Source organism: Emys orbicularis, chromosome 1 (genome assembly GCF_028017835.1).
Source record: "Emys orbicularis isolate rEmyOrb1 chromosome 1, rEmyOrb1.hap1, whole genome shotgun sequence".
NCBI lineage: Eukaryota > Metazoa > Chordata > Testudines > Emydidae > Emys > Emys orbicularis.
In genome coordinates, this window is record NC_088683.1 from 346,796,196 (window position 1) to 346,808,497 (window position 12,302).

Sequence of the window (12,302 nt, forward strand, 5' to 3'; positions counted from 1 at the left end):
TTGTCAATCAACTACAATGATCCAGAAACAGTTTCTGGCTATGGAAAGGGCTTAATTATTAAGCCACATCTTCCTACAAAACTTCAGTATTTCTGATTGGTAAAAAGCATTTCTTATTGAAATAATACTGAAGTGGAGCACAAGTCCTCTTCCATCTATTTGACTGTTAAGTTAATTAACTCTTCAGGACAAAATGATCATATTTAATCACAAGAGAAAGTATCAGTTTTCAAGACAGCTCAATTGGTAGCTCCGGTGGTACAGAAGTATATCTTGGGTCAAGCTTAGGTATGAAATTCTTGAAGTTCTTAGATGCTTCAGTACCAAATACATCTAATACTCGTCTATTCATGACAGCAAACCTGAAATAGAAAAGACTCATGATAAAATGAACACTTTTTCCATTTAATAATAAATACAATTATTTTAAAGTTATTCTAGGTTGTAATGATTAAATATTGCCCATATCTTTGAAATATGGGCTTGAACCTGCACTTCTTATGCAGGCAAAATACCTGTTTAAGTCAATTAAGGGTATGTCTTCACTACTGGCCGGATCGGCGGGCAGCGATGGATCCAGCGGGGATCGATTTATTGCTTCTAGTCTAGACACGATAAATCGATCCCTGAACGCTCTCCCGTCGACTCCTATACTCCAGCTCGGCGAGAGGCGCAGGCAGAGTTGACGGGGGAGTGGCAGCAGTCGACTCACCATAGTAAAGACACCACGGTAAGTTGATCTAAGTATGTCGACTTCAGCTACATTATTCACGTAGCTGAAGTTGCATAACATAGCTCAATCCCTCTCCCTCCCCCCCAGTGTAGACCAGGCCTAAGAGTTTAGTCAAGCAGAATAAGAATTGTAGGATATGATCTTAAGTTTGCAGTCAGATCTTTAAAAAACTTTAACTGCATTTGGATTTCATTGATTAAATTTTTCAACAAGCTGGGTGCTAAAAGCTTTTACAAACAGAAAGCAAGTAGGGCAGACACACGAGAGAGGTAATCATAAATAGTACATAAAATGAGGACTCAATTATCATCTTATGTTCTTAGAGAATTGCAAGCTTTTCATTTTGGACAACACGGGTGCCTTTTTATGTTTGAACAATACAAATGCTTTTGAAGTGAATCACCTAGCATGTGATTTGTGTTTTATTTAATACATTTTACTATTTCTACCAGGGAAAAAAAAAAAAAAGCCATTTTCTTGTCCCCAGGATGAGCAAAAGCACAATTCTGTCTACATGTCTCCTGAGTTCCCCTCACAAATTTTAGTGGCTTCACAACAATATTTTCTTATTTTTTAAGATGTATTCCCTCCCCTGTTGCTGTGAAAGACTCACACAAGCAATAGGAGAAAATGACTGTCTACACAGCAGAAGAGTCAAATGGATTATACACAAAGTGGTATCAAAACACAAAACAAAGTGAAAAACATGCAGCTTTCTCCCTGTAATCTCTTTCAGTTACAGTAAGCTTAGGGCAAAATAATTCAGGAAGAAGTGTGATTTTCAAATTGACATATTGGCCTTTTGTGCCATTTTGCACATTATCAAGTTATCCCCGTTCAGTTTGGTTCTGTTTGGAGAACTATGAGCTTCCATAATTCTTCCCATTTTGGTAAGTCTGCCTTTAGATTGCTTGTCAAGTGATTCATCTTGTGCTGCGTTCTGCTGCATTGTCAGTTTATATTTTAGTTCACGTATAAACAATAAATCAATTTCAGACAAAACAATCAATTTTAAAAAGAATATTTTTGATTTCCAGTGCAAATACAGAATAAAACAGGATTCAGCTGGACATAGAATCTAAAAAAGTTTATGATTATAACTGGTCAAAAATTTTAATAAGAAACATACCTTCCAACAAAAAATATGGTCTTTTTTCAGAAAAGGAGCTTTTTGTGAAAAATTGTCAAAATCTTCAAAGTTTTCAAGGTTTTGTGAGAATTCTTAATATGTCTATAAATTTTTGTATTCGTATGTTTACCAAAATTGCGTTTGAAATCACTGTAAAACATTATGATGTTTGGGGATGATTTCAAACGTGATTTTTGGAAATCTGCACTTTTGGTAAATGACAATGTTTGACAACTTTGAGCATGATTTTGATTGTAAAAAGATGAAATTACAGGGATAATTTCCTGAAAAACAGATGATGGATCAATTTCAAACCCTGCAAAACAGAATCAGGTCTTAAATTCTGAAACTGCAAAACTGTTTTTCAACCAAGATGCTCTCCAAAGATCCCAGTTAAACTGCCTCATGTTTAACTAGATACTCACTTTGGAATAACATTTTAAAATTTCTGTAGAATATGAAACTAGGTTCTCTCACAAATTTTGGATCCAAAAGTTTTTGAAGTGCTTAATAAGTAACAGTCACATTCATATCATTTTGACATATATTCACTACCAATTTTACCTAATACCTCATATAACACAGACTTCTCAAAGAAGTCTTTGACAGCAAGTGAATTAAAGAACAAAGTACCTGTGTCTAGCTAAAATGAAATTTGCTACTAAGCATTTCCAACCACTTCAGTTACTTACCTGCCTTTTGTCAGTCGTAATAGGAATTTCCAGTAAGAAGGTCTCAGGGTCTGAACTTCCATCACAGCCTACAATCAGAATATTGATCATAATTTCTCCCATTAAGTAATTAAAACACTGTCAGACATAGATACTAAGAAAATGAAAGTGACCTACCTGCAATTCTTACTCTCTCATGATATATAGTCACAAGAGAGCCATACTCTTGGGTCTGTGCTAAGTGCAAATGGCTAGTGAGAGAACCATAGCTAAAGTCTCTGACCATCAGATCATAGCAGGGTAGCATGTCTGTTCCCCTACATGAAGCCCTGGTCACCTGAGATGCCTCAATCCCCTTAGATGTAAAGAAAATATACCACTTTATGGGGATGCTTTGTGGGTGACTAGAGTTGTTTTGGTTAAGCACCAGTGAATAAGAATTGAAGGTAAGTAACTTGATTTATTCTAAAGGAATGGTGTAGAAAACAGATTCTCACTCCTGGAGAATAAAAAGCTCCAGAAATGCATTCAGCCTGAACAACAGAAGTAGGGATGGCAGATTCTGACAGCAGCATTCAGATGCAGGATGCAGTAGCAGAAAGTGGCAGGCGACTTGGTCAACACGGCCAGGGCCTTTGCAATAGACGTGGGAGGTAGATTCAACCAGCACAGCCAGGGCCAGACTGGAGAAGGCAAGGAAAGAGAGGTGGAGTAAACCATGAAGGAAGAGGTGGTTTTGAGGCACTATAGAAAGGTGGTGAAGGAGTAGGTGATTCAGGAGAGCAGAGAGAGGAGACGACTGCAGCTTGCTTCAAGTTGTAAAACTGGAGGTTTCTTTGTTAGTTTCTCTTGATTTTTCAAATATACAGTTGCAGTTAAAGTGGATTGAGTGTGAAATTTTCCAATTCAGCAGTACATTGTGATTGAACATTAAGACTTACTGTCTGTCTCCTGGAGCAAAATACTAAGTGAGGTGAAGTCTCTGTCAATCCGTGCATTTTTAATCATCTTTGGTTAATACATCTTGAGATTTTTTTCCATAGAAGTCAAACCCTGCTTATGATACTCGCGTTACATTACAAATGGATAAACAGTCATGGACAGAATAAATGATCTTCCCACCTTAACAGTACAAAATCAGTGTGGCAGATGCAGGAATAGCAGCTAGATTTCACTAACTCCTGCTTTATTATGGAATCTCCATTTCAACACATTGTTTTAATCAAAATTTGAAATAAGTTGAAGGAATTTTGCTTTTTATTTGAAGGCAAAATACTTACCGCCTGAAAGCAGATTGCTGTGGAAATGGCATAGATGATGCTGTCTGCATGAGGAAAATAGGGAACCTTTCCTGCTTCAATGCCTTTGAAGTACATGGTCTAAAAAACAAACAAAACGCATGCTGAGTAAATCATACCGAAGGCAAATAGTATGGACTTTGTCATTAGTTATGGTCCCATTCCTGAAGTCCCCTGCCAAATTTGTGACAGCTACTGAAATTCATGTGACTTTTTCTTATGCAAGAGCTGTGACCTGCAAGCTCATGGGCATTCTGTAATTTACTTATGGACTTTTCACACTGGAGTGAAGTATACATTCAGTGCATGGCAAGACTTACTAAAGGGTTTCCCAACATTGTTGGCTGCAGACTAGCTGCAGGAGGAGGGCAGAAAAGAGAAGCAGTGGAGGTAAGGAAAGCTCTGTGAACTCAGATCCATCCCACACTTTACATCTCTGGGCAAAGCAGTCTATTTTCTCTCCTTGCTTTTGCAATGATTCCTGATGCAGCTAGCCATGGGAACAACTCCCCTGTTCCTGTGGCATGCAGCTCACTTGTGCCCAATGGAAACACCAGCAGATTTCCATTCCCCTGCACCCAACAAGCAGCATGCAGCCTTCCAGAGAATGGGGGAATGTAATGGGAGAGCCACAAAACAAGGGGAAAGAGAGCAAAAATAAATTAAAATAAAATAACTGGAAAGCTTTGTAAGAGAGAAAATAAAAATCTTGATGAGCAGGAAGAAAGAATAAAGACAAAAAGAATAAAGGCAGACACTATAAAGAGCATGGAGAGAAAAGCATAGGGACAGTGATCACTCTGTACCAGGGGTTGGTATGAGGGACTCCGATCACTCCGAAGGAGGCTGCAAACAAACCAAGGTTGGGAACCAGTGACAAAGTAAATAGATGCGTAGTTTGTCAGTGCATTGCTCTTTATAAGCCTACCATTAACATAGCTTTTTCCATCTTCAAAGCTATTTGAACATTAACTAGTCTTTAAATACCTCTACGAGGAAAGTCAAGGAACACCACTGTGACACTCTGTACCTCAAAATAGCACCCTGGAACCCCCATATTCACCACTGTCATATAATTATGAGATTTTGTACAAAGTCTGCCTTGTGAGGTATCAATTAAGAAGTCTTGATCTGCTGAACATTAATATCCTATTGAGGTGTATGTGCTGTCATTGTATGTGAAGTTATAAAGAATTGCTGTGTGTGTGTTACTGAAATACGCTGTGAAGTGGGGAATACCCAGCTAGCATTTCATTAGCAACAAAGGAGCAACTATCATTGCCCAGACAGGCATTGATGGCCCATCAAGAAGAATCCAGTCTTCCAGAGGCTCTTTAGGGAGGGCACATACGCAATTAGGACTGCCTGACCCCACATCACAGCAAGGATCTTTCTAGTAGCTGGAAGAAAATATAAAAGAGGTACAGTGACATCATCACTTGACCTCTCTCCTTCCCCATATCAACACCTGGAAGATCATCTGGAAGACACAGACTTTGAACTGGGGAGATTGGTCCCAGACTAGGAAGGGAATCTAGCCTGTGTATTGACAACTGTGAGCTGCCCACAACATCTATTAAGTTGAAAGACTGCTTGATTCAAATCTTGCTTAGTCTGTAGAATTTAGACTGCGAGTTTATTCAAATTTGGTTACATAAGAAATAAGATCTCTACGCCTGCTACTTATAATCACTTAAAATCTACCTTTCTGTAGTTAATAAATCTGTTTTATATTTTACCTAAAACGGTGTGCTCTTGGTTGAAGTGCTTGGGGAATCTGAGCTCAGATTACAAAGACTGGTGCGTATCCATTTTCTTATGATGAAGTGGCAAACTAATTAATGAGCTTGCACTTTCTAGGAGAGTCTTGAGATGGTATATTTCCGGGGTGCAAGGCTGAAAGCAGGGGTGATTGTGCCTCTCTCTGTATGATTCATGAGAGGCTCAGGGAGCATTCATGCAATTTAGTTGGGTGTGGGGTTCCACATGCTGATGGCTGAGTGATCACAGCACCTAGAGGGGTTTGCTGCTTGTTTCTAACACAGCATTGTGAGAGACAGCCCAGGCTGGAGAGTTAAGGGGGCACAGTAGTCCCACAGTTCCAGGTTGTACCCCGGGAATCCTGTCACACCCACATTACAAATGTGACTATTGTGGCAGATGGTTGAAATGACTTGTCCAAGTCAACAAAAGAAGTGTAAATGCTGAGATTAGAATGCAGAGGCTCCTGGATCCTATTAAACAGCACTATGTTAATGAGCACTAGGGAACTTTTCATGTGCACTGGCCAAGTCTATTTGGAGCAATTAGTGTGCAACACATTAGTGCGCTTTATTAATCTTCCCCCTCCCCCCACAGTGTGTATTACCCCACCTGTAGATAAGCCTTCTGGTTCCTGAGTGCCTAAGGCACTTTTGAAAATGGGATTCTGGCTCCTAAATCACCTAAATGCTTTTAAAAATGTTACCCCAAATGTCTATATGACATTGCACAGCATGGATTTGTTTATTTTAAAGGGGTATTTTAGATCTTGGAGAGTACTGGAGGTAATCTCTATGATACGTGCTTCTTTTTAAAAAGAACAAAGCCAAACAAAGCAGTAACTAGTCAAATACAATGGATATTTTGCTACCCTTAAACAACTCGAAATCACATACTTTCTTTTTGAGAAAACATTTAAAGTTTATTTTCTTGAACACAGCTTGACCTTCCAAGCAGCACACGCCTCTTTGGTCAGTTACCCTTGGCTTGTATAATATGGTAAAAGAAGTAAAAACTGAAATAAACCCATGCAGTATTTTTCTTATTTCATTGCAGCCACAATGTCTCGGAGAAAAGGCCAGAGAAAACCATCAGCAATACAGCATAACATTTTATTTATTATAAATGGAGCCCTGAAGTACGTAGAACTAATACAACAGGGATAACTCTATGGGATTGAGTTGTGTTGACATATTATGTAAACCAAATTCAGAATTTGAGTGTGGACTGTAAGGAACATGTAGGACCCGTGCTACATGTTTCTCTTTGTTTCACATTTCATCTTATTCTTCACATTTTTCTCTCTCTTTTCTTTAAAGCAAATTCATAGCTGGCAAAGGAGCTGGATTAACAGTGTTAGAGATTGGAGTCCTGGAGGCCAGTGGAAGGAAGTGGCAATGGTTCAGGGTCTAGGCATAATGGGCAGGCGCTGTCAGTTTATCCCAGTGGGGCTGCTAGGGGAAGAGCCATGAATAACTCATGATTTCATAGAACAATCACAGTGAAACTTAACAAGACTCCAAAGAGTGATCTCCCCTTTTTTATCCCAACTCACACATTCATAAACTGTGAATATAAATGTGGTTGTATGAACAATCCCTGAGTTGTTGTTTGCATAAGAAGTCACTCTTCATTTTTACTTTTTCCCAGGCTAACATAATTTTAATAGCTCATAGAAGTAAAACAGAATGGACTTTCAGACCTCAAAAAAAATGCAATGTAACTGGTGGTCACTTTCCAGGTTAGAATTTGATCAATTAAAGCGAACAGGAAAGCAATTTCAGCTGCATGCTAAAACCAAAACTATTTTGAGTTACCATAATTCATAATTTAGACTAATGCCAAAATCAGGGAACAGAGGCAGGAAGTCAGCTGTAGGTTTTGGCAATAAATCTGAAGGGAAGGACTAGTTCTGATTTATGTTTTTGGTGGAAATTGACAAAATGCACATTCTTGGAACTTTCAGATTTGAAATTCTGCAAAAGCGACACAGCAGGGGGCTACCAAAAAGGAAATTAGGGGGACATGAGGGGGGAAATATGTGCAGATAAATGGACAAACTATTAGACTTAGTTCTGGAAAGGAGGGAGATGAAGGAAATGAGACCGCAGGACTTAGCCATCACTTGGGCACATGTCTGGTATAACAGAGCATCGTTGTACAATCTCACATTACATTTGCACTTTTGGCCAATGCTTGTAACATTTGTTTTCTTCCTCCACCCTGTTACAACGGCTAAGAAGAAACACACTGGAACTAGCAGTGTACCTTACCTCCACTAGTTTGGAAGCCAGGTACATGGAGATAGTAGTGCTTTTGTAAAACATCATAGAAACTCCTGCCAGGGATCCTGCAACAGTTAGAAAACAAAATTATTGGTAAGAGCCTCAACTATTTCCTTGCTATTGCTCAACACAGTTCTGACATTACACAAACTTGTGACTCTCTCTATTAGCATCTATTATAACCAATGTTCAGTGAGATTTCTGTGCTCCATAGGAAAGGGTCTTTTATGCTTTTTAGAAAGGACAGACCCCTGTAATTTTGACACTGGGAGCCAAATCTTTAGCCCCGTGACTAGCTCCCTGGCCCCAGACCTCCCCGCCCTGCCCCAATTGGTCTAGAGGATCCCTACAGCAGTGGATGTTGACCTGTCTCTACACACCCACATCCCTGCTGCACAGCAGGTCCCCAGGGAGCAGCACTGTGCATCATGCAGACTGTGCACACTTCATACATACTCACTTTCCACCCCATCACTGCACAGTGGAACTGCACCAGTTCTACTGCCCAGGGACTTCCTTTGGCTCCAGCGGAAGGGCCAGGTTCTGTCCCTCTTTTTAAATGAACATGCTAACGTATACAGAGCAACTTCTATTAGAAACTGGGAAAGATCAAAATAAAAAAGACAACCTTACTCTTGTGCCAAGTACAGGTATTGCCCTTGATGCTAAACACAAACAATGCAAGTATAATTTATAAAAGGAAACCTCAGAACAAAAGTTTTGCATTTACATTAAACCACCTAAATACTGATTTTCATTTCAACACAAGCTTCACATTTACTTTCCTGTTCTCAAAGCACTTCGAAATTCCAGAACAGGAATTCGGGACAAACTTCCAAATACATGCTCTCCAGTAATATTTCACAGTATATGGTGCTTTTCATCCCTAAGTATCCTAAGGCGCTTTACAAATGATGGGGTAAATGCTGTTCTGTGTTGTGTGCACATGCTGTGGGGAGAAGAGTACGCACATGAAGTCTAAGTTGAAGTGTCGGAGTAAGGAAGGATACTGGTCTCTTGAGTGCTACATTGGGGAACTGGTTAATGTGGCATCAGCACACCATGGTTCCAAGGGTTAGCCTGCTGGACTCCTGGGCTCATGTGCAGATGATGGAATGTACTGCACAAACAAAAGGGGTTACATGCTATCTATGTGCTGTCCTATGTATGCTATCAAGATAGCCCAATGACCTCCTTTTCCTCCTGCAATGCAGCTCCTAAAGTGTAAAGTCAGGATTTTGCTCTCTATGGGTAGGTTTACATTGCAAGCAAAGGTGTGCTTGTAGCATGGGCAGGTATATCATGGTAGCTGTAAGCTGCCTAGCATGGATAAAAACATTAGTACAAACATGGTGGCACAGGCTTCAGCATGGGCTAGCCGCTATCCTACAAACCCTGCAGGGGCCTTGGGTACGTGGTTTGCCCACACAGGTGTGTGTGTGTGTGTGTGTGTGTGTGTGTGTGTGTGTGTGTGTGTGTGTGTGTGTGTGTGTGTGTGTGTGTGTGTGTGTGTGTGTGTGTGTGTGTGTGTGTGTGTGTGTGTTAGAGACTCAGCCATTCCCTCTGGCTAAGCAACAGTAGCATGTTTATATTTATGCATTTAATCCAACATTTTAAATCTAAAGACAATATTACTGAGTTGGGCACTATCCACTTCTTCTCATGGACTTACCCGCTATAAGAGCATGAAGTTCATCATCCAGGTTTCGTACCCAGCGCAGGAAGCAACTAGTACCCTGCATTTGTGGGGGAAATACAATAGCCTCAGTTAGTGCTTTATTTAAAATGTTATTAGTTTGGTTACATCACAGTATAACCCAATAATAATTCATAAATATCTACATAAGATATTCATTAAGGATCAACAACCACCTCATTGACAATTGTCCCTACTGCTACTATACCCATTTATAAGGCACTCATCACCGGAGTTCCTGGGTGCACTTAATGTATTTTATATTAAGAGCAAACAAAATTTTCTCAACATTCGGGAGCATATACTGTGTGATCAATCAAACTAACCTTAAACTTACTCTGAAGAGAGAGGGGAAAATCCACCTGCTGTCTGATCACTGTCCACATATTTGTAGCAGCTTAATTTGCTGATCGATCCCCCCCCCCACCCCACTCAGCTGTGAGGAACAAGAGTAGCCAAAGAGGATGGGAGGGGTAGAGGAGGGTGACTTTGGTTGATCTCCACAAGGGCCAGAACACCCTCCCAATTCCTCATGTGTCCACCCAACAGGCCCACGATGTTTTGATAAATCCCAGTAACTTAAAGAGCAACTTTAAAATTTTGCAAATAGCTAAAAGTCCTAATGGAATTGCAGTGTTGTTGTTGCCATGTTGGTTCCAGAATACGAGAGACAAGGTGGGTGGGAGCCGCGATTGGCCGAACCTGCGGACGCGGCAGGTAAACAAACCGGCCTGGCCCGCCAGGGTGTTTACCCTGGTGAGCCGCGTGCCAAAGGTTGCCGATCCCTGATCTAGCCTTACCTCCTATACAGACTAGGCCATTAACTTTCACCTAGTTACTCTTGTATTGAGCCCCAAAATTTGTCTTCGACTGAAGCATAACTTGTGTTTGGCAAAAGTATATCTTCCAAAATTCTCAAATCTGCTCACTTTCAGGACATACTGCAAACCTCATCTGTTTTTTGAGCACTCGTGGGGAGAATGGCAGAGTAGATCCTGAGCTTCGGCATTGACTTGACATTTATGATTTGATTACAGCTAGACTTTGTTATGGGCCGAGGGTCTGTACAATGTCAGAATGTTTAAGTAAAGATGGGGGCTTTTTTTTTGTTATTTTCGAAATCAACATAAATAAATTATACTAAGTTTTCAATGTTTTTACACTTACTTTGTATATACTGACAAAAGATCCCAGAAAAGCTCCAAGCTGGAAGTTTTCCTTGTTATAGAATAGAGAAAGCAGCCGGGAAGGTTTTGTAAACAGATGCCTGAACGCTGATGGGATTCGAAGGCAACACTGGATCAGGTAACCAACACTAAACATTCTAATGAAGCCCTGGAGGAAAAGTTAAGAAACAGCAACTTAAAAAGAACCCAAAACCCATGAGCTACATGAGTGCACTAGTAGCTTATTTTTGAAATGCAGGATTTTAAAAGCCCACTTTGTTGACATTATTTGAAATGTACCCTCCCTTCTTGGAACTTGAAACTAGCTTTTTGAACTAACTTCCCTGTAAAATAACTAAGGAAATAGAATCCTAGACTGACTGCCTTTCTTTTAATTTAAATGGATACTTAAAAGGCCTCAAAGGACACACACTATCTCTACTCCAAAATTCTGTTCCTTGAAACAGTCCTGATGGCTTAATTTCCAGATTATTCTCTCCCCGCCTTCAACCACAATTGGGTATGGAAAGGAAAGCAATGCGGTGAAGAAAATACGCCACAAACTCAAACATCTGGAAGAAGTGCTGAGGGAGGGAAAAAGCCCATAACAAAACAAAGTCCTTTCAGAAAATGTGTGAATTAGACAGTGACACTGACTCCTTGGCACATGCCCATGTTCTCTCAACAAACAACCGACCTGGAGGCTTTGCAAAGTCTGCTGTGAAGAAAGTGCAAACCCAGAAGAGATCATGTGCAGAACTGTTAAAAAAGATAAACACAGGCTCATATGAAATTTTTCCTACTGCTCCACCCTGAAAGGCTGATATGTCTCAGAGTTTGTTTTGTAAAGTGCCATAACTCAGATTGGGTTGGTTCTTTCGTTCTAAAATCGTTTCTTTTTCTGTTTCTTGTAATTTTCTCAAAAGCTTCTTATGCTTATTCTTAGCCCACAGGTGATCATCTCTGAAAAGTCTGAAGAAATCTATCTGCTCATTTAAAAAAAAAAAGCATCCAAGTGTGAGGAAAAAAAAGCTTCAGCCTTTAGGAAAATTATTGAGAGGCCTCTTTTCTTTTTCTTTTAACAGTTTGATAATTTAAGAACAGTTTATTTTAAAGCATAAATCTAGGTATTTATCTCTCTCTCTCCAAATAGCAGGAAATGCTTTTTTGGTTCGAAGACATTTCATTTGAAAGTATCTGAACATCATGTGCTGAGCCCTGGTAGTACATTCTTACTGAATTAAGCAGGCCTTTGAGTGGGATGTTCCAAATGTTCAAGGTTTCTGTTATTTGTTTGTAAAATCATTGGGCAGAGGACTGGAATTAGCAATCTGTCCAATTCAGAAATTAAAAATCTGTGCATCATACAGGACATTTTAATCCCTCATAAAGAGTCCCAAAGCTATATTCTGGTTAAACATCATTCAGCAACACCCATTTCTTGCAACAATAATATTCCATAACTTGTTACTTGTGAAACTGTTTATGAAACAAAGTAAGTGGGGGACAACATTAATATTCCATAACTTGTTACTTGTGAAACTGTTTATGAAACAAAGTAAG

At 39.8% G+C, this 12,302-nt stretch overlaps 1 protein-coding gene across 2 annotated transcripts in view; it reads right to left on the reverse strand.

Moving 5' to 3' along the window:
* Positions 1–229: 229 nt before the first annotated feature.
* TMEM135 (transmembrane protein 135) overlaps positions 230–12,302 on the reverse strand; it is a 375,621-nt gene continuing 363,548 nt past the window's right edge. For both annotated transcript variants that reach the window (XM_065417246.1, XM_065417238.1), the window contains 6 exons: positions 10,741–10,908; positions 9,550–9,613; positions 7,866–7,942; positions 3,814–3,912; positions 2,555–2,622; positions 230–362 (listed from right to left, as the gene is read on the reverse strand). In XM_065417246.1, coding sequence (XP_065273318.1) covers positions 230–362; positions 2,555–2,622; positions 3,814–3,912; positions 7,866–7,942; positions 9,550–9,613; positions 10,741–10,908 — 609 coding nt within the window. The remainder of the gene's footprint in view (positions 363–2,554; positions 2,623–3,813; positions 3,913–7,865; positions 7,943–9,549; positions 9,614–10,740; positions 10,909–12,302) is intronic.